At 42.9% G+C, this 22,981-nt stretch overlaps 1 protein-coding gene across 3 annotated transcripts in view; it reads left to right on the forward strand.

Moving 5' to 3' along the window:
• Positions 1-22,981, forward strand: part of asic1b (acid-sensing (proton-gated) ion channel 1b) — an 857,627-nt gene that overhangs the window by 782,072 nt on the left and 52,574 nt on the right. For all 3 annotated transcript variants that reach the window (XM_073071028.1, XM_073071027.1, XM_073071029.1), the window contains exons 5-6: positions 4,736-4,792; positions 17,630-17,783. In XM_073071028.1, coding sequence (XP_072927129.1) covers positions 4,736-4,792; positions 17,630-17,783 — 211 coding nt within the window. The remainder of the gene's footprint in view (positions 1-4,735; positions 4,793-17,629; positions 17,784-22,981) is intronic.

The raw sequence follows: 22,981 nt of genomic DNA on the forward strand, positions 1-22,981 counted from the left end.
ACATTCAGAATGCTGGAAGAACACAGTGGGTTGAACAGCATCTGTGGAGGCAAAAGGTGCATGTCTGCATTGCAGGTCAAGAATCAGTCAAAGCTCTGAAGCACTGCCTCAAAATGCCAATAGTGTTTGTTGGTGACCGTTCCAGCAACTGCATGTATCTCATTCCACCCTGTGCATTCCACCTGTGCTTGCACTTGTCTGAGCATCTTTTCTTCCACAGGTGTTGGCCATGTTGTCACCAACAGTGCTCTCTGCTTTCCCCTGGTGTGGTCTAGGATGCAGTGCTGGGGGCAAGAGGCCCAAACCCAACACATGTATCACTGAAACATAACTCCCACAATCATCAATTCTGGTGCACTCCCCACAAGACTTGGAGATTAAAGTAGGGGAGGGTACTCTGCTGGAGGTGGAGGAGGAGGAGCAAGAAAGCAAGAACCCCTGTGCTCTTTGAAGAGAAAGGCGGCTTCTGAGTAAAGCCATTGGAGATTGTTACAGCCAATTCTTTGCTAAGGAGTCCACATCCTATGCTTGTCTGCAGGTGATAATTTTCGGATGGGTTTTCAGAACTCTAGTGTGTGATTAAAAACAAAATGCTGAGAGTATCTGTAGAAAGAGTGATCTGACACATTGCCCCTGTTCTCATGAGATATCTCCATGATAATCTATAGCAGTGCCACTGTCATGCATCTCAGTGCCCATCTCTGTTGTTCCAGGATGGGTTGGGCTGCCCTGCAGTTGTATAGGGTGCACCCTGGTTACTTGTCATTTCTTATTGGTGCCAAAAATTGCACTGACCACAAGTCACAGCATGGCAATGCTGCCTTTCAGTGACAGAACTTGTGTTAGTATGGGTCAAGGTGTAGTTGACAGCCTCAAGGCATTTCACTCATTTGAGTGCCATGCCTTTTTTTTATTTCCAAAAGTAACTTTATTCATAATAAAATGTATATGCAAAAGAAGAAATAGTTCAAAACTTTTATATTCATGGTCATTACATTGATGCCCTCCACTGGTCTCGGTGGACCATGGTTGTTGTGTCCCAACTGGCTTCAAGATACATAGGCCAGGGCAGTACAATATGGAGAGCAAGTTGTTGCCCATACAGCAGGCTACCCCTGTCCAAGTAGCTGATGAACCCAACGAAATTGCGGAGTCCAATACAGTTTGGTACCAGCAACATCACGGGAGTTGCCAGTCAGCATTGAGCTCAACATGAGACCGCCTTAGGGACCCCAGCTCCAGGTTTTTCTTAGCAGAGATGCACTGAAGCTCAATGCAGCCAGTGCCATGGATCAGAGGGCTTTCCCACCTGATTCAGCCTTTTCATGTGCAGTAATGGAAGGAGCCCAGACTGTGGTCCTTCCCGACAGCCTGGAACGTAACAGTCTGCACATGATACTATGCTCGAAGACCATTTTCAGGTGGACCTTGACGTTTGTCTCGATGTGTGTCCTGGGAACAGCCTGTAGATAAGAGACTCCTCTGTTGCACATCCCCTGTGGATGAACCATGACAATGGAGCGCCATACGTAGCAGAAAGTAATGCAGGACCTAGGCTATGCTGGCAGTTTCTGGTTTGGGAAGATCAATGAGCTGTCAGATAACCCATCTCAAGATGATGGGTAGTTCCACTCGCACTGATGCACAGCACCAAAATGCCTCATTACAAGAAATCGCTCAGAAGGAACCCAAGGCCATGATCCTGAGCACTCATGGACACATTCATGGTGGAGAATGCCTGATCAGAAAACAGTTTGCAGATAGAGCTTTAACATTGCTGGGAGGCTGTGAGAACAAGACTGATGAATTTTAACATTGGTGTGACAATGGAGGTAAGCGTTGCATTGCTGAAAACCCGTCGCACATGCATCAATCTTGAAGAATTAAAATTTGGTTCATTAATGTTTAAAGTTGTCTAGAGGGTGTTCTTGATGTGGTGTCCATAATGTATACTCCTCATGCCAGTATCAGATTGCTGGGCTAAAGTTTTGCAGCAGTGAACAGCATAGTAAAAAGATGGTTTGGTGACAACATGATGGAGACATGTTAAAAGTGTCTCAACACAATGGGTGGTTGTAAGCCTTTAGGGAAAGTCTCACTGATGGCAGCCTGGCACATTGTTGCCAGTAGCCCATAAGAGACTTTGTCAGGTGGTATCTGCATACACCTGCTCATGTTCATCTCTACATTGAAGTTACCAGTCTTTCTGTAGGTGCACTACAAGCTCCAATAATCCTGGTGTCTTGACTGGGCTGTATTGTGGAATACTCCACAGTCAAGGCATCCGAAATGCTGCCTTAAACTGTAGCAGTGTTTATTGATGACAATTCCAGCAACTGCAAGTATCTCAGTCCATCTTTTCTTGGCACTTGTCTGAGGCTGTCATTGAAGAATTTGAACAGCTACATTGTTCTGGACTGGAAGCCTATGGTGGCACAGAGACCCATGTGCCATCATGTCCCAACCATTAATAATGTCTTGCTCTCCAGGGAATCCTTATTCCCCCACTCAACGACTTCAACCAACCCCTCTCCCTCACCCCACCCCCATTTGCAAATTAGGGGTTACATTTCTTATTACTACCAGCTGTTGCCATATTGATGCGCAACCACTTGGAAGACACTGGTAATGGTGTGCCAGCTGTGCTACTTGGCTGAAGCTTGGGTCCCAGTAGATGGGTGGAACACTGTCACAACTGAAGACTTAGAAAATTTTCATGAACAAAACCCACATAGGTGCAACTATGCATGGACATGAAGAAGGGCCATTTGCCTCTGATATAACTTCAGATGCAGTGCATCTTTCCTTACCTTTTCTTTCTCCAGATACTGTATGCCCATGGGTACCAATCGAAAATGTAAAGTGAGGCCAAAAGAAATGGTCATGTAGGGGATCTGTTGCCACCAGAAAGCAAACTTAGGGATGGCAATCGTTTAAATGGCAGCAGTTGGAAGGACGGGTAGCTTAAACACTTTATTCACTCCCAGTGTGAATGCACGTGAAACCACTTTAAATATTATTGTTCAACTAGAAGTTCTTAGTTGGCACAGCGACAGGAAGAGATTTGGCAAGTGTAGCTTTGATCCAGAATTCTTATCTTAATTCCTGGAATCACCGGCAACAGGGAAGACAATTGAAAAACTTGGATGTTGGCTTTTCTGTGTGTATGGATTGGAGAACCTCCTCCTCAGGGCATGACTGTCTGCCTCGATGTAAGTCCACTGATCCAGACATCTACCCTTCCCTCTCCTCAATCTATTCCACACTGTAAACGTCATATTGTTTGTGTTTCTGCCTAGTTCTTTCCTTTGGTGCTTGTGCAAGCCTCTCGCACGTTCCCTCTGTTCTTTCTCTGTTTGGTTTGTATATCTGTGCTTTTTTACTTTTGGCTTTTAGATTAAAAACAACTGTTGTCAATGTTAGCTCTTACTTCAGCCATCCTATACCAATTTAGTCAAGGGACTAAACTGTCTATAAGTGACATAGAATTTAGAGATAGGTCATTTAATCCAACAGGTTTTCTGTGGTATCACAAACATGAGAAAATCTTCAGATACTGGCAATCCAAAGCAAAACACACAAAAGGCTAGAGGAACTCAGCCTTTTCTGTGGAAAAGAGTAAATAGTCAACGTTGACTTTTTTCCATAGATGCTGCAAGATCTGTTGAGTTCCTCCAGCCTTTTGTGTGTGTCTCCCCAGCTCTACTTCCTTTCACCCCTTCAGCATGTCCTTCTGTTCTGTTCTCTTCCTTATGTTTATCCAATTCATGGCACCAATGGCATTTACCTCAACTACTGTCCTGTTCCATGGTTTAGTTCCCCCTGACGTGAATGCTGAATTTATTTGTGACATGTTTCTGTCTTCTATTATTGGCCTGTCCTCTGCCTTTCTTTACGTATATCCCATCAAACCTCTTCATAAACTTATATGCCTCTAGAAGGCAGCCCTCTCTTTTCCTTTTTGTAGAGAAAAGAAGTCCCACCTTATTCCATCTTTGTTTATAATTGCTTCAGCATCATTCTTGTAAATCTTTGCAATGTCTCAGCTGCCTCCATATGCTTTTTATGTGATAGAGATTTGAACTCTGCAGAGTAGTTCAAGTTCCAGAAAGACTTAGCAACTTTTATGTTTTTTGCTTCTGCTCCTCGAGAAATTATATAGTCTTAGTCTTTTTATAACAGCTAAAAGTGCACGTTGGTGAAGACAGCTCAGTGGCAAATGAATACCATTGGCCTGCTGGGTGTCAGCTGCAGTAACTTCTAACCACCTTTTAGATTTGCATCTTTTCTCAAATTTGAAATGGTTTTCTTTTGGATATGGGAGGTGAACCATCGTGTGCAAGCACAGGGGTCCAGGAAAGATCACAGTATGTGTGGCATGCCACGTTCTGGGCATGGTGGGGAGGGCAGGAGGTTGTAAAGGCTGTTCATGTAGGTGTCCATATGGCTGAGGAAAAGGCAATGGGAAAACCACTCAGAGCCTTGACGGTAGGACTTGGAAGGTCTCTTCCTCCTGACATGGCGTGCCTGTATTGTGGCCTCGAATCAAACATGACTGTATTTGCAAGATTTGAATGATTTTCCTTCAAGGATCTCCACAAAGAGACTTTCAGGATAGTAAATCAATCCAATAATTGGAACTGTAATAAAGTAATTGATGTAAGCAACCTCCTAAAGAGGCAAATATTAATATGCATTAGTCTTCTGACCGCAAATTTTTTCTCTCTTTGTTTAGGGGATGCTCCATATTGTACTCCGGAACAGTACAGAGAGTGTGCAGACCCAGCCCTAGGTAAGGACCTCGGTTTTAGCAGCTGTTTTCTGAGGCTGTTGAAAAGTTCAGTGATAGGTTGTTTGAAGCGGATTGTATCCAACTGGGCCCGATGACACAAACTGAACTCCCTCTAAGATAAGCTAGAACAGGAAAGATATGAAAATTAAATGGTGATTGAATTCATCTGGGGAGTTACTTTTTTACTTGTTATTTTATGGACTGTCAAATTTGTCAGAGTGTTCTGAGGGGCAAGGCTTGCCTCTGTTGAAAACCCGAATGGCAGTTTAACCTGAGCTGCAGTGCGATGACCCCCCCCCCCCCAACCAAAGCCTGCCAACTGGGTACAGAAGAAGCAGAGCAAAGGCTGTTGATCGCAACAAGAAACAGGAAGCTACAAGACACAATCAGCAGGGAAACAACAAGTCAAGGAAATATGTGGGAGGGAAGCGTGGGGCTTTTGTCAGAAAATTCCTCTTCCCCTTTCAGAAGTCGATCGATCTGCTGCTTTAACAGCACTTTCTTTTTTTTTCCTCGCTCAAAGCTGAATTGATCTATTGACATTGTGGACACAAAGATTCTGCTTTGCTGTTCCAAACCTGAATCTCCATACCAGCCTGCAAAATGGCGACAAGCTGCTATTTTCAGATGTTGGCTGAATTTTAATTTAGTTTGGTATTAAATGTAATGAGTTTGTCATCTGAAGGTCATAATGAGGGGAGTCTGTATTCAAAAGTGCATAGAAGTCCTGAGGTGCCAGTTACATTTGTAAAGAATGCTGTGAAATTCAACAACGGTCAAGTCTGGCTCATGGCTCTACCATTGAAGCAATGTGACCTGTATTGGATTGGAAGCAATCCCAAAGGTTTCATCTCACACCTCCAATAGCCACAATTCCTAACTCTCACCACCGGGTCTCTGACTCTGCTCTCCTCACTCTGACCTACCTTCTCAAATGAGTCAAAAAGCAGTTGCCTGATAGGATAATGCAAAGCCAATTTTTATTCCATTATCTTTTCTATCAGTAATAAACAAAAAAACTTATTTTTTTCCAATGTGCCTTTGATTTTTCTTCCTAATTCTTCTGATTAACCTTTTAGTCCTCGAGGCCCTTCCTGGATGGTTGGTATGCCTCTGCTTGGACAGGCTGGTCAGAGATCATTGAAAAACATGTCTATTTCCTTGGCAGACAATTCCCTAGTGCCATTCTCTGATGAACAAGTTAAATCTGCCCTTAAAGCACTTAACAGGAATTCTAGTCCACACACTACTGTAAGCAAACTAGAATTTCAGGGCTTAAAGGTCAATTGCCATTCTTGTCCAACAAAATAATTTTCACTGGTGGGTTAAAGATGAACAAACTGAGTGGCAGGAATTATAAATATATTCTGCAAACAGCTTTTCAACTGTGAACCTGAAGCGGTCTTGATGCCATATTTGAGACCAAGATGAGCCCTCAGTAAGGTTACCTATTTTTTAATCCCCAGACTCTGAAGGCTCCTTGTTTATTTGGGTCCCTGATCACTACCATATGCACTTTGTTGTTTGGGTACTAATGGCCTGGTGCCAGTGCTCAACAATGGACCATGATGATGACTCACTTGGCCACTTCTGGAGCAGCACTGTTGCCACACCACCTCATGGCTTGCTGTTCTAACCTTTTGGAAGTATGCTGTGCACAGGGATCATAAGATACCATGGCATTCAAAGGGCAAAATGGTGGGGGGAGTGGGAGGCAGCATGTTGCCTTTTTGTTGGGTCCAATGCCAATTAGACACATAAAGATAAAAAAATCAAAGAATGGTTCCCTACGTCACTTCTTAATTTGGCTTTATTGTTTCTTGCTAAACAAATAGTTCAACCCATGATTTTTTTTACTGTGAAAGAAAGGCTGCTTTGGCCACTCTGGTTGCACACCTTCTGCTCTTTACCAGCTCTCCCCACACACCTACCCAACTTTAGAAACCGATGCAACCAAAAAGGTAACCTGGCCAATGAAGCCCTTTGTTCAACACTACTTTGCAAGATGTTGTCTTGAGTGCTCTATTGACATGTTTTTGTTTATTCCACATTGTAAGGTTGCCTTGGCCGGAGCATTCCTAAGGCAGCATCTGCACTGGAGAGCAGGCCGCTGGGCACAAGGGAGCTCCCCCGTCTGCTTGGACAGCCGGAGAATGGGGAGGGGGGAATCCTTGGTGCCAGGTGGTGTGAGGTGAAGTTAAAGCTGCTCAACCACCACAGCCTTTACACATAGTTGCGGGCAGGGAGTGCAAGGTCAGTTGGCATTGTTGCCATGCCAGTGGAGATGCACGCCAACCTGACCACCCATCTTTGCACTCAACATTTTTCCGTCAGCCGCAAGACTTACAGGGGCTGATGCTGGTGCGGGGTCCGTGTGGGTGAGCGCCAGTCACTTGAGGTTTGCCCAAGTGACGCCAATGAGATGCACAAGGTGTAGGTGTGTGTGTGTGTGTGTGTGTGTGTGTGTGTGTGTGTGTGTGTGTGTGTGTGTGTGTGTGTGTGTGTGTGTGTGTGTGTGTGTGTGTGTGTGTGTGTGTGTGTGTGTGTGTGTGTGTGTGTGTGTGTGTGTGTGTGTGTGTGTTTCTTTTTGCCTGTGTTGGGGATTCTCTATATTTAGTCTACGAGCCATTCATCAATATGATGGTCTTCTCTCTTGGCTATTGAACTCTGTCAGCCTTGCCAGTTCTGCTCCCGTTGACAAGCAAACCTGCTAAAGCCTGTTGCCTGCCAAGAGGAAGTTCACAGCATGTGGGGAACCGCGAGGGAGCTCTGCATGCACAAGCAGAGAGGTTTCAGGAAACATGGAATATCTGTACTCCGTCAGCTGTTAGGCATCCAGTCACCTCGTGGCTGTCAGCTTCTGAGCGACAGATATTATGTGCTGCTCCAAATCTCTCTGACCACCATGAGGTGGCTATGAGCCTAGCACCTGGCAAATAAAGCAAAATAAACTAGAAGAAACCAGATTTACGGTCATTTCAGGTCCAGCCAAGCCACGGCTTTCCCATGCGAGTAAGTACTGCACAATAGCAACAGCATTGTACATGCATGGGTTCTCCTATTCCGTGCCATCCTGCTCTGGCAGCCACAGAGTGGCGTTTGCCTGGTGTCTTGGATGCTGCATGCCTGGTGCTTAACACGGTTCACCGAGCTCCTCGGTGGTTTCTGATCCTCAGTGCTGCGCAATCATATTTCTTTGAGAAGTGCACACCCTATCACCTTCCATCGCGTCAGGCTGTGCACTGTATAGGTGAACCGTTTAGCAGGGGTTGTTGGTGGTTAGCCTAAAGAGCTGCACTGCGTATCCAACAGGCATCAGTGCTAGTTTGTGCTTTGGCCAAATCATTAGTGCCATCCTGCTACCTACAACCATCCAATCTCAGGGTGATGTCTGTCTGTAGCCCATTCACTAGTCATTCCACTTTAGATTTGATGGTGTTCTGTCTCCTCCATGATGCATTATGCAAGGAAGCACGCTTAATCCTTTGCTGGAACCGCAGCTCCCTTCTCTGAGATACTCAGCCATTGGAATTCACTCAGGCCAGGATATTGTCACAGCGGCTGGCAGTGTCCTATTACGGCGTCAAGTTTAAAAGTAGTTGTGTGCAACATTTGAAATAAATAATGCAGGTGATTACAGCACAGCAAATGCAAGATGAAACGCGGCAGCACATGATCCAGCAATAAGGCAAAATACTGTGACAGAAAGGAGCAGTGCAGCAAAATTAAGATCTAACCCACCAGTAAGGATCAATATTGGTGGGATAATTGGGGGCGAAAGCAATACAATGCAGCCACGGTATACAATGCAAAAGCAGAAAATGAGAAATGGAGAAATGAGATCCGTTTCATTCACTGAGAAGTATAATACAGCCATTGTATAGTATGCAGTAACAATTGTGATTGAGCTAAAATGGCATAATGCAGCAAAAACAAATAATAAAACAGCACCAGTGTTCGTTGAGAAGCAGCAATGCATAGCGCATTAGCAGAGAGCAAAGCACAAACAAAGCCCAAGTTTCAAAAAGTTAACCAGCAATAACGGCACGCTGCAGTTTGAACAGGATGAAATCAAGTGTGGGTACACGACAATGTAGCAGGAAGAAAGTGCAATGCGTTAACAGCAAGGTGCAGCACAATGCCAACAAAGTGTAGCAGATCAATGCTATGTAATGCAGCAACATACAATAATTAATCAGCACTTACTTTGACAGTGTAAAGTACAGCAGCAGAAAGGTGCAATGTCATAGTAGAGGCTGCATTGCTCCATCAGAAAAAAAAGTGCAGCAGTAAGATGTAATGCAGCAGCAGTGACTGTGCAATGCAGCAATTACAAAGAGCAATACAACATAAGCGACATGCAATACAGTGAGCCAGTGTATTTGAGCGATACACTGGTGCAAGGTGCTAAGATAAAAGACTGAAAATACTACAACCACATGGTACAGTACCACAATTAAATAAATGCAGCAGCATAAACAACGAGACACAAATTTGCAGCAGTCACCTACAAGGTGCAATGCAGATGCTGTTACATAATGTGAAAGGCAGAAGGTGCAATACAACAGTAAAAAGCTAACATACGGTATGTTAGCAGCAAGATGTGATGCAGCAGCACCAAACTGCAACACAGTAGGAAAAGCAATACTCTAGCAGTAGGGCTCAGTTGCTATTACAGCAAAATGCAATACAAGGTACAATGCAGAAGCAACAAATTAAATGCCAGCAGCACCTAACGGTAACATAATGAAGTACTGTGCCACAGCGATGATTCACTGCTGCAGAACCAAGGCATTGTACAGCGGCAACAACATACATGAAATACACTGCAACTGCTGTGATCTGCAATACAACAACAGTGATGATGATGCAGCTGCAGCAGCAAACTGCAATGTACAGCAAAGCAGCCCAGGGCAACCACGCAGGGGCATGCTACAGTGTGGCAGGAACAAGGTATAGTGCAGCAAAACAGAAAAATGGCTCAAGGTGCAATGCAATAATAACATGGTGCAGGTACATGACTGCAACACCAGAGCGCAGTGCAGCTGCAATGTTTAATGTAGCCAATGTACGCTGAATGTAGCAGCAGCACAATGTCCAGCAACAATGGCAGCAAGTTCACGGCACAGATTTAGCCAACCTTTCGAAATTCCAGTTAGAAATGGAAGTCGCAATAAGCTGCATATTTGAAATGCCCTCTTAAAATTTTCTTTGTAACTGCAACTTCACAAGCAAAGCCAGTCCATGATAACATGCATTGGTGTCAACTATTTTTTTGACAGCTTGATTGTGTTTTCTCATTCACCCCTCCCCTCCCTCACCTCTATTCTCCCTCTTCCTCCTCACTTTATCTCTACTTTGTTTCATCCCTCTCTCATAATTGTAAGGGAATCATCAATTTGGAAACAGTATTAAACCTTGAGGGAAGATAAGGACTGCACCATCTAGCTACTGGGAAATATGATAAAGCACTCCAAGAAGTTCCCCAAGACAGGAAGGGAAGTTGGAGGTGGAGAGGGGGTAAGAACTTTGTCATCTTGCATGTCAGTGCCAGGGAATATCAGCTTATGTCAGTGCCGCTTTGTTCAAAATGGTGAATAGGTTTTATCTGAATACTGAGGTGCGTCAGTTTCCTGCCCTTAACATTAGAAGGTTTTTGATGCGAACAGGCTATTCAACCCAACAAAGCTCACCAAATTCCTTTTCTTTGTTAGTGTGTTGAAATAACTATCAAGTTTAGATTATAAGTCTCTAAGGCACTACTCTCAACTACACAATTAGGTAGTTTGCTCCATCTGTCCACAACTCACCGTGTAAAGAAATGCTTCCTGATGTTAGTCTGAAATCTCCCCAGTCTCCATCTGTGGCCCTATGCCCTTAATGATGGATTAATTTTGAAGCAGCAGCTGGCATCCAACTTACTTATACCCTTAATGATTTTGAACACTTCTATCATGTCTCCTCTCATTCTATGTCTACTTAGGCTAAAAAGATTTAATTCTTTCAATCTTTCTTTGTAGCTCATACCCCTGGAATGAGTCTCCTCACCCTTCTCTGAACTCTCTCCAGTGCCTTCACATCCCTCAGACAATATGGAGACCAAAGCTGTACACTGTACTCAAGGCATGGCCTCTTAAGGGGAATGTCTCTGGACTTGAACTCCACAGAGGTCATTATGTAGCCCGACATTCTATTAGCCTTCCTAATCGCTTCTGTGCATTGTCTAGATGTTGATAGTGATGAGTCTACCAGGACGCCCAAATCCTTCTTGTACAGTGCACTTTCTAACTCAATGTCCCCACTGGTTGTTTGGGTCATCAGGTGATTAGGAGACTCCTGCTCTCAAGTGGAATATGCAGGGCAGATAACATCCAATGAAGTCACAGAAAGCCCAAGGTTCTGGGATAACCATTGTAAGTGTACATATTCATCTGCAAAAATGTTTTAATTTCATGCCTCCTAGAGTTCTTGGGGACAAGATGGAGATTGGGAGAATATGATTAGGTTTGATGTCCAATGTTGGGCAAGGTAGTTGAGAGAGTGAAATTAGGAGGAGTAAGACCTGCTAATCTACATTTGCCCATCCTACTTGTGCTCTTTTTTTAAGGGATGCATTGGATGGCATCTGAAGGAATTGTTGCACTTCAATTGATAGACAATGTATTTTGCAGATCTAACACTCTGACCTGCCCTGTGCAGAAATGTAGATTTGCATGACTCAAGTTGAGGGCAGATATTCTCTTTCTACTGTAACAACTGAGCACATGATGTGCACACATTGAACTGTGCTTCTGAAACACAAACAGTTTTCAAAGGCCAAATTCAATGTATATCATGGGTTTACTGCGTACAACTGTGGAGGAATACCTACTTCCCTGGGGTCTATAATATACTCACTACAACACAAGGAGGGCTATCCCTTTGTGGATACATCTCAGTCCCTGAATTCTGTCGACTGCCAACTTCATCTTGCTATAATCATCTGGGTCAAGAAAAATACACTCAGCACCTTAAGCCTTTTCTACCAATCAATGAGATCACTGTTGATATATGTTCACCCTTTACATACCTGTCTTTATCCCACTATCTCTTTGTACCTTTAGCTAAGAGCCGTACGTCAATTGCTGATTTCAAATTAACAATTAACCTGGGATTAGTTTACAGAAGAGAATCTCTCTCAGCCTCTGCATGTAGATGTACAGTATTCCCCAGCTTTATTCCTGACTCCAAGATTTGGATTTTGCAGCCCAGATTTCCCAACAAATGGAGATAGCATTCTCTCCATCTTCCCGGTCCATTCTCATTCATCAAATCACCACTAAATTCTAGGGTCACAAGCCCAGTTTGGAAGGGGCAAGGAGAGCAATGATTATTTTTCATCATTCTTTGATAAAATCTCATTGCAGGTTAATCTTGTGTTGCTTAAGACATGGCTCACTACTCCCAGGTATGCTACAGGGAATGGTGGCAGAGGTGAAGGAGAAATTGCAAGATTGAAGAGAGTCCTGGTGTATACTGCCATCTCACTTAACATCCTAAAGGGGCAGGAAAGATGGAAACACCTCTTTCCAAAGAGGCAGAACAGTAGGTGACAGAAGAAATAGGAGCCTATACCAACATTCAGTAAAGTCAGTGCGTGATCCTGTGCCACACAGTTGCTTTCTCTGTCAATCCATATGTCCCCTGATTCACTTAGTATCCAAACATTGATTATCTCAATCTTGGATACACTCTTAGACTTAGAATCCACAGCCCTCTAAGGTAGGGGATTCCAGATATTTCCATCATTCCAGGTCAAATGTTCTTGCCCTGTCTCACTACTAAATGGACCACCTATTGACAATGTGCCCCCTTATTTCGCTCTCAGTGGAACTAGACTCTTAGCTTCTAGCCTCTCAGTTTCTTAGTATGTTTCAGCGAGGTCACTTCTCATTCCTCTAAACCAGAGTGTCAAGGCACATCTTACTCAATCTCCCTTTGTAAGACATCCTTTCATTCCAGGACTCAAGCCAGTGAATCCGCACTGCGCTGACTCCAAAGCATTTATATCCTTCATTTAGTGTGGAGACCAACCATACACACTACTCCATGTGACAAGCTAACTTGAAGAAACAGCGGTTTGGGATGGTGCCCCTATAATGCCTTACCTAGAGGCAGGTTATAAGATTGCATATTTGTGCTGCAAAGGTTGTGTGTCTTCTATGATGAAGAAAGGCAAACAGTCATTGATGAGTCTTATATCAAATGGTGTGTGATGTGAGCCAGTGCGCTTACTTGCCCTCCTCACTGTTCAGTTCCTGTTGCTAGGTTTTTACTCAGCAGGCACCTGGCATTTGTTGACAAGTGGTTCAGCACATGGTGTGAGTGAGGTCTGTGAGGTCAAGTCAGCTGCAAGGCACAACATCTGCTGCTAGAGGCTTGAAACTTGCAACAGATGTGGTCATCCAATACCTGGCTCAAGCATTGATCCTATGTACTATTGTTTAGCTTGCTCATAGATGGGATCTGATAGAATAGACCCATTGCTCAGAACAAAGGTTTATTGGCTTTTGTAAGACATAACCTCAAGTTAAACACTGAAGTTTCAGTATTGCCCGTTGCATAATACAGTATGGTTCCAGCTGCCTAAACTTGGGCAAAAACCCCTGTGAACACCACGGCACAGCTTGCCACTCTGTGTTGGAACCATTTCAATGTTGGTGTGGATCTATCAGTAGCTAGATCTAGGTAAAACATGAGAAAATACTGTGCTAATTAAAAAGGATTCTTCCCCTCCCTCTTTCATTTCTTTTTGCCCTATTTCCTCACTCTTCTTCCCTCTCTTTCATCTTTTCCTTTTTCTCTCATTTTCTCATTCCTGCTCTTTCATAGTTATCAGTGATAACCTGTTCTTAATTTGTTTCCTACTTTTTATTCCCAAACAATACAAGTTTTGGCCTTACTTACAATTCCTTCTCTTGTTTGCTGGCCAGTGGACCCGACAAATGTTCAAGAGCTAAGAGCCTTCCTAATTGGCACATGGCACATGAAAGCACCACAATTTATTTACAATATGTAGCTTAGAGGTCCATTTGGCTGACACAAACATGATGGCACAAATGGCCATAACGAACAGCCATAAGTTTATTTGCTTCAAAGAGAATTGTAGAATTTGCGGCTTTCACATTGCACCTAAATGCACAGCACTTCTAAGCAGCTCATTCAATGCTGGTTTTCACACCTCCCCTGACTAATCCAAACCTGCTAAGCAAAGTTCTGCAGTGTCCGGAGAAGCATTTCCATCAGGCACATAATAATTGACCCATCATTTTCACTATGCAATCAACAAAAAAGGGTGCTGCTTTTTGCAATGAACTGTTTTCAGCACCAAGCAAAATAAATACCGTAGATTTAATTTGCCTATCATTGGGAATGCAGTTGACAGCACAGAACATCCAATGACATCTTGTCAGCATGATCTTAATGTGTATGAATTGGACAGTGACTATGGAAAAAAGGAGACAAATGTGGGAATAAGAAAGGCACAGGTGAGTTTGGTTTTTGCCTCCTGACAAAGTTCAGAGCTTATTGGCCTATCTCATTTTATGTTGCAGCTACCATTATTGCAAAGGCTTGTTCTCCATTCCAAAGGTCAGAGTGTTGCTGCTCATTATCTGTTTCAATGGAGACAACAAAGATTTTCAACTGTTTTTTTCAAAAGCAGAAAAAAAGTTTAGCTTGATTTCAAATTCCTGTTCTGTGCAGGTAAGGCAGACGCAATCTAGTATTCTGGTAACGTAACTGGTGATCAGGGACCTTCACAATGCTGCATTCCAGCAATCGGCAGTGGTCTCAAATTGGCAATGAAAGCACAAAGAATGGCCCAGACCTTTCCACAGTTTGGGCCCCATGCTAAGAAAATAATTAATGTCTTAATTAACAAATTTTGCAAGTATTTTGTAATTCTCATCAAAAGGGAAATTAAGCCTTCAGTGACAAACTCATCCCATTGTTATGCATTGTGTTCCCCTTTCTATTCAATTACCGTTGGGTGTTTATGCTGTCTTTACTTTTTATTATGTTGTTTATTAATTCCCTTATTTTTCATTAATAAGAATTACAGATAACTCTCATGGCACTTTGAGCTCATTTCTCTTCAGAGGACATCTGACCAATGTTATGGTTTATCTCTTTTGCCTTCAACTTCAAGAACTGTTCCCCATTGGATGCTGAATGCCAATGTCTAATCACAGTGTATAGGAGTACAGTCTTAACATGGTTTGCAAATTCTGTGCAGCACTCCTTCACAGAGCAGAAATGTGAACAGCTCCTTGAACAATGAGTCGTTCGCAATAAGGAACACGTCCAATGGAAACTTACATTTTCTGTAGAAACACCTTAAGTATTCCACAGTCACTATGTAACCCTCACCATCTGAGGTGCCAGTTCCCATATGTAAACCACAGCAATCTTGAAACAAATAAGGTTGTACTCAGAAGGTGTAAAAGCAACATGCCGAATCCCACGGGGTGGTCTCCACCAATGCTGAATGTGGAATGCTCCACTTTATGGCAAAACAAGAAAGGCAAAGCCACAGTAATTAGAACCAAAAAAAAAACAAAGCTATTACTACTTTATTTGTTATCCAGCTTGCTGTGAAATGAAGCAGGGACTGGGATGTTGCCAAATTATTATGTCTACAAATATTGAAAGTTTTTTTTATGTTTAACAACACTCAGATGACTGCCCTACTTAGAATATTAAAATTCAACCCCCAAATGACATCACGCAGCTGGTAGTATTGAGCTCAAATGTGCAGGAATGGTTTGTATAGGGTGGTTTCCCCACCTTTTCAGAGCTAGCTGGAATCCCAGGGATTAACATCAGCCAGGGTCTTTACTTCTAAATGTTGTGAACACCTCTTGCTCAAAGGTGAATGTCAGCATTAGATCAGGACAGGATTAATTTACTGCCCATTAAGACTGATGGTGTTCAGGGCTTCCTTCATCGTGTCAGTAGCTTCCTGTTGGTTTTCTTCACCATCAGTCTGGGTGGAGACTCAGAAATATTGTCACACTTAGAAGGAGAAGGATTCTTTATTGCTGTTTCCATTACAGGGAACTGAACCCCCCCCGAACTTGGAGGACTGGTGGACCACTCTCAGTCTGACCTGTTTGGCATGGGTGACCCTACAAAGAGCCAAAGCATAAAGCCAACATAGTTCTATGGGTCATTGAGGCACGCAAGCCTCTGAACCCAGTGACAAGGTTGTGATCCGCTTGGAGGAGAATAGGATTAAGCTTGCTTTGATAATCTCCCCTTCCCCTTCACCAACCACCCACCACCCTGCACTAACTGGGTTCATGAACCAAGAGTATCCACTTGCAGTATGAACCAGAAGCTGGCCTGTAGAACAGTAACCCCCCCCCCCCCCCCAGAAACTATCAGTAGCATCATGCATGAAAGGAAAATGGTAGAAAAAAAAGGATGAGCAAGATATAAGATTTTGATCATATTCAGACATCCTTAGCTTGTTTTTTAGTGAAGACTGTAGAACTGTAGTTATGGCAGACACATGCAGGTTATTATTAAGTATTATTGGTCTGGAAACACACAATGTCCTAAAGGTTGTTTTCAAAGCTTGTCATTCTGTATCGAACTCCACAAAACCCCAGAACTCTTGAAATGCTATGTTCCATTCTGTTGACTTTGTATTGTTTTCTTCCAAGCACATTATTAATTTAATGAGTAAAACCGTAGACACGAGAGTATACCTCAATATGAATATATATTTGTTGCAAGCTTTACAAAAGATATATGTTGTGCACAGTTTAAAAATTGGTTTGTGTTACTCCAGTCCAGCAGTTCCCAACCCAGGGTCCATGGACCTCTTGCTTAATCGTATTGGTCCATGGCATAAAAAAGGTTGGGAACTTCCCCCCCCCCCCCCCCCCCGCCGCCCCCACTTCAGTCTTAAAAATAAATTTGATATTTATTTACCTCTAGATTATAGAAAATACATTATTGCCCTTGAAAAGCCATAAAGGCAAGTGAATAAGATGTTTCCAATCTCAGGCAGTTCACTTGTGAGGGAAAGTTAAAGAAGCTCCTTGCAAAAGCACAGACTTTGAATTAATGCAATCTAACGATTAAATGAAAGGAAGTGACAGGATTAATTAAGGCAAGCTCAATACCATGGCAGTGGGGTCAAGATTCAGTAGATAAAAGAGAAGTGAGAGCTAAGAATGGACGTTTATTATATAAATCAACAAAAATCTCACCCTGAAAGGATTGGAAGAGATAATTGGGCATGGTTCTGGAATGAGATTAAAAAATATGTGGAATAACCTTACTGGTACTCAGCATATATCCACAGTTTGCACCTTCAGAGTTTAATTAAGGGTTCACATCACCACCACCCCCATCCTCTCTCCACTTTCACCTACTAAACTTTCCCTCCAACAGTTTGTACTTAAGTAGCCTTGGTTGAACAATAAATTTTCCATGTCCTGCATCTGAAGTGCATTTGTGAAGATTTCCTGCATTAGCTATTTAAAGCAAAATTCTCAGTATACTTGAATTAGGAATTATAAGCTCTTCCAAAATGATTGGTAGATATGATTAGAATAGGGACAGGATTATTAAATAATAGCCTTTTTTTTTTACTGTTTAATCTCTAGCTAACCTTAAGCAGCCCGAGTCCATCTGCTCATGCTAATCTACATCACAATCCTTTTCCAGCTCACTCTTAGAGCAGGGAAGTTGTAAAAAAGCATTAGCACTACACACCATAAATTCCCCTCTTACAGCAAGCAAACCACCCTTGCCAATACACCTGTGTCACTGCTATTTGAACAGGGTTCTTGGTGGAGAAGGACAGTCTATTTTGTACATGTGAGACGCCATGCAACATGACTCGATATGGTAAGGAGCTGTCCATGGTAAAAATTCCCAGCAAGGCTTCGGCCAAATACCTGGCCAAAAAGTACAACAAATCAGAAGATTACATAGGGTGAGTACCTCTACTGCTTTTGTGTTTGTATCATGATGTAGCTATGATTAAAGAGGCAGTGTCTTTGTCTCTGGGAAGCAGAGAGATCTAAGCCTCACATCGAACGTCTGCAGTGATGTTTTCAAAGTGCACTGTTGAGTTTTGGATAAGGTAGATAGGACTGTACCTGGGTTATACATGGAAGTCCTCAGTGACAATGAGACTTGCTCTGTCTTTCATTGGCTTCATGGCTTATGGCTCCTTTTCCAGCTGTCACCATACAAAACCATCTCCTCCTGCTCCACCTAGTCATATAACACTGTCCCAGTGCTTCCTAACTTGGCTTCTTCCCATCTATCAGCTACATGCTAGCCTTTTGCAAAATCACCTGCTGGGGTGTGTTGTGAGCTTTATCTCTTTACTACATTTCCCTGCTGTTGTGCTTTCTGACAGCTTGCCTATCATGGGGGCAGGACTACACCCAGTTAATCTTTGTCATAACTGAAGCCACCCATTCCCCACCCCCCACCAGCTGCCTTTTATTCAGTTACTCCCCACTGTGCTGCTTGGCCACTTGCACTATATTCATAACCCCAGAATCCCATGATCCAGGCCTGTGGCTACTTTCTTCACTTCAGTCCACTCTGTCACCCCCACCTCATCAATGCCGCCACCGCCACTGTCACCCATGCCTTTGTGACTTCCTTCCTTCAGATTTCCCAGCAATCCTCCTGGCTACCTTGACAAACTATTTTCTCCAGAGTGCCTACACCTTATTCCATGTAAAGTTCCACTTACCAGCTATTCCTGTGCTAAACCTCTCTCTCCAAGCACAGAGATTTCAAAACCCTCATCCTCAGTTACCATTACTTTACACAGTCCCATCACACTCTCTGTTTCTCACCCACTTAATCCTTGCATCTCAGTTCTTCCCCCCACGTACTCTCAGCTATTGTGGGGATCTCCCTAGCCATTCCCATATCCCATTTAGATGTCATACCTTTGTAATTTGTAATTCTGTCACTCTACCCCAGCTGTCCTTTTCTGTTGACCTGCACAGAACAATGTCTTCAGTTCTCAAAACTGCTTCCAAGTCTGGGAGTGATGTTTGATCTACCCTCTAAATGGGGCAACTGCAAAAGAAGCTCTTTAAAATTGGGATCATGTTGACTGTTTGACTGACATAGTACTGGGGTTGGGTTGCATAGGATTATACAAAAGACCATGTGGCTTATAAGTGCTTTGTTTGTTTGATTAAGAAGAGGTCACAGAAGTTAATGGTTGGATTTTAGTGCAAGGACGAGGACTTCTTTCTATCTTCTAGGTGTAAATCTGGGCTCCAGTACATGAATTGTACATGTCAGGGTTTAACTGTGACTGATTGTCTCCAGTGTCATGAATGCCTGATGTGCTTATGGCTTCTATCTCTCCTTTTAGATCCTTACTGGATAAAAATAATTTGAATGGGTATATTGACCAATTTGTACACCACATATCAGGAATGAAGCCATTTCTTGGCAATGTAAACACTGCCTCCAGGGTCTCAACCACGCTGAACAGCCTTTTTAAACTGAAGAATGTGAGCAGTTATTTATTCCAATGCAACATACTCAGTAAATAGACAGTGATGTACTCCAATATACTTTGACTTGTTTTTATACCACAAACTTGCATTTATATAATGCCTTGAATGTAGTATGTCCCACAAAGTTCCATATTATGAAATAAAGTTTGACACACAGCCTTTTAAGAAAAGAACTGCAGCACGTGATTGAGATCTTGGTCAATGAGATAAGTAAAATGAATTTAAGAGGCAGAGAGATTTACTGAGAGAATTCCAGGATTTACAGGCATGGTAAGCTGAAGGCATTGCTACTGATGGTGGGTAGTAAGATTCCAGGGTGACTAAGTGTCCAGAATTAAGAAAGGCAGAGTTCTTGGAGGAATTTAGGGCTGCAGGAGGTTACAGAGGTAGGAAGACATGGAAGGATATACAAACAAGGTGAGAATTTGATAACTTATGAACTGCATGTCAATTAACATAATGGATCAGAATGGATCAGAAGACCAGAATGAGTGCTGCACTCACCACTAAAATGTGGTAGAAATGAGTTTGTAATTTTATAGATCCACTGTTGTTTGCAGAAGTTGTTCAATGCAAAATGGATCAAAGCTGTTGGTCACTGGCAGCAAAATAGAAACATGGGTTAGTCAGAACAAGCCAAACCCATGAAACAACTGAAAGAACTGACAGCCAGCTAAGCTACAGCCTCAGGCTTAGCCAGCTGTCAAATCTGTCAAGAACTTTGAGTGCCCTTAATAAATCTGACATTCAGAAACATTGAAAAGTAAGAAAAATCTGAGAAAAAGGTAAAAAAAACTTCAAAGTTATTAAGAATGAAAAAAGCACTGAAGATATTTGAAGGCAAACATTGATCTTAGAAGTTTAAAAAAAACTTTTAAATTTGCGGAAACTTACCATTCTGCCCTGTAGCTTGTCTTCTCCATTCAAAGGAATATGCTCGCTGTTCCTGGCACAGGTTCAGTGGGCCAATTCATCTGGATAACTCCAAGTGAATTGCAACCAATTTGTGCTCTGATGCAGTGTGGAGTCCACCAGGGAAATAACCAGCAGAACTTGACCAACATTTCAGAACTGATGCATTTTAGCATCCTAAAGAGGTAGTAGGAAAGAATAAATGGTGGTTTTGAAATGGTTTTGTATTATGGTAGTTCATGATACTTATCCTGTACAGCTGGCAAATAAAATGATATTTTTATGAATGTCTTTGTATGCTAATGTCATTCAATTTGTAAAGTGCGCTGTCCCTCTTATAGTTATTTATTATTATTTAGCAGTGCAGAGTAGCCCTTCTGGCCCTTTGAGCCATGCAGCCCCAGCAACCCCACAACAGTGATTTTACCATCACCTAATCACAGGACAATTTACAATGACTAACTAATCTACTCGGTATGACTTTAGACTGAGAGAGGTAACTGGAGCACCCGGGGAAAACCCACACGTTCCACAGGGAGGTGTGCAAAAACTCCTAACAGATGGTGCCGGAATGGAACTCCAAACTCCGCAACACCCCGAGCTGTAATAGTGTCGTGCTAACCGTTACTCTACCATGGTGCCTAGATAGTTTATTATATAGTTGAGTATAGCTCTAATTATGTGTCTTACAGGTCCTGTATGAGGATATATATTAGTACCATTGGGTATGAACTTAGGAGGTATGATTAGAAAGTGCAGGTGGACATAAAAGTTGATGGTTGCTGTGGATCATGAGAAAGGCCACAATAGGATATAGATCAGATGGAAAGATGGAAGGAGCACTGACAGATGGAATTTAATTCTGACACGTGCGAAGTTATGTATTCAAATAGGCATGAAGGAATATTGATGAATAGAGGAGTCTGTGGTTTTCTGAAAGAGAAAACAGAGGTAAGAAGGCAAGAATGATGAAGAAGATGTATGGCATGCTTGCCATTGAAGGTCAGGGCATAGAATATAAAAATTGGGATTGGGATGTTATGTTTCAACTGTACAAACACCAGTTAGGCTGCACTTGGGTGTACTGTGTGCAGTTCTGGTCATCACTATAGGAAGGGTGTAGTTGCTCAGGAGATGGTAGAGAGGAGATTCATCAGGACGTTGCCTGGATTAGAGGACCTAAGTTATAGGAGAGATTGGACAGGCTGGGCTTGTTTTCAGGAGTAGATGCTGAGTGGTGACTTGATAGAAGTATATAAAATTATGAGGTATAGGTGGATGGGCCGGCTGGTGGTGTAGTGGCATCAGCACTGCACCTCGGGGCAGATGGACCTGAATTTGAATCTGGCCTGCTCCCAATCTGGGCAGCAACAGAATCTGTGTAGAAGAAAGGCCTGGCAATCTACTTCCGTACCTTGCCACAAATCCCTATGGACAACTACACTATCCCATAGTTGCCATGAATTGACAATGACTCGAGGAACTCAACAACAACATTAGGTAGATAGTCAGATTTTTTCCCCAATGTAGCAGTCACAAAAACAAGGCACAGATTTAAGGCGAGAGGAAAGAGATTGAAAGGGGATTTGAGAGGAAAGTTTTTAACACAGACAGTCCTTAATGTCTGGAACTCAGTGTAAAGAAGGTGGGGGAATCAGATGTGATCACTACATTTGGACAAGCATTTGAATAGGCAAGGCATAGAAGGATATGGTCCTAATGCGGACAAATAGGATTAGTGTGAATGGACAAAAAGGTCAGCATGGTTGGCTGAAGGGTCTGTTTCTATGCTGTACAGCTTAGTAACTATTATTGTAAGATTCCACATGGTGCACACATGATACCCATTAGTGCTTTAATTTCAATCATACTCCCTCTTATTCCACTCCCCACTCAACGTTTTGCTTACCTAAGATGAACAGGTGTCCTTGCACGATATGCTCACTCAGTAACATCACTCCTTAGCAGAGAAACAGAAACTCGGGGGTAGAAATGCATCTTCTAAGTGAACAATGCTGCAACATGTGTTTGCTGAGCTTTACTTCTGAAATCCAGATCCACTGGGGCTACCTGCAACCATGAACGTCAAGAGGAAGGGTGAGGTGGAAGCAGGATGGTCTCAGAGTTTCTCCAGTGGCTGGGGTACAATCTAAAGAGAACTGGCTATACTCCATGTGAATAGTGACACTGTGAATCAGGTACATATTGGTTCCAATGAGCAAAACATCAATGTGTGAACTCCTGTTGCACCTAATGGATCCTGCAGATCTCCTCTGCAACTTGTACATTGAACAGTGTCACCTCCTTTACCTACGGTGAGGAACAGCATTTGCCCCTCGATACTGAGCTTTTATAGCGCATTGTTTTCTGCTGTTGTCCATCACCCTACATGCTCATCAGTTGTGGAAGAGGAGATGTTGAGTTCTGTCTGTTCAGAGATTTGATGGTGAAAGAGATTCAGTTCTGACCCTGCCAGATGCCTAAGCTGAATCTTCTCTGCAAGGTTCAGTTTCCTGAAGGTTATCGTTGGTGAGCCTCGCTCAGACTGTGCTGTGGCACTGAGAAGGATGATCTGTAGCCAGAGACACATCAAAGCAGTGGTACCATTGGTGGAGGCCAAAGGGCAGCTGCCTTGAGGGTTTCTCCATGTTCCCACCAAACAGCAGTGAATCCCGAGGGACCAGAGATCTGTGTGATCAGAGTAAAAGCACATTGAATTCAT

This window comes from Hemitrygon akajei, chromosome 18 (genome assembly GCF_048418815.1).
Source record: "Hemitrygon akajei chromosome 18, sHemAka1.3, whole genome shotgun sequence".
NCBI classification, from domain to species: Eukaryota; Metazoa; Chordata; class Chondrichthyes; order Myliobatiformes; family Dasyatidae; genus Hemitrygon; species Hemitrygon akajei.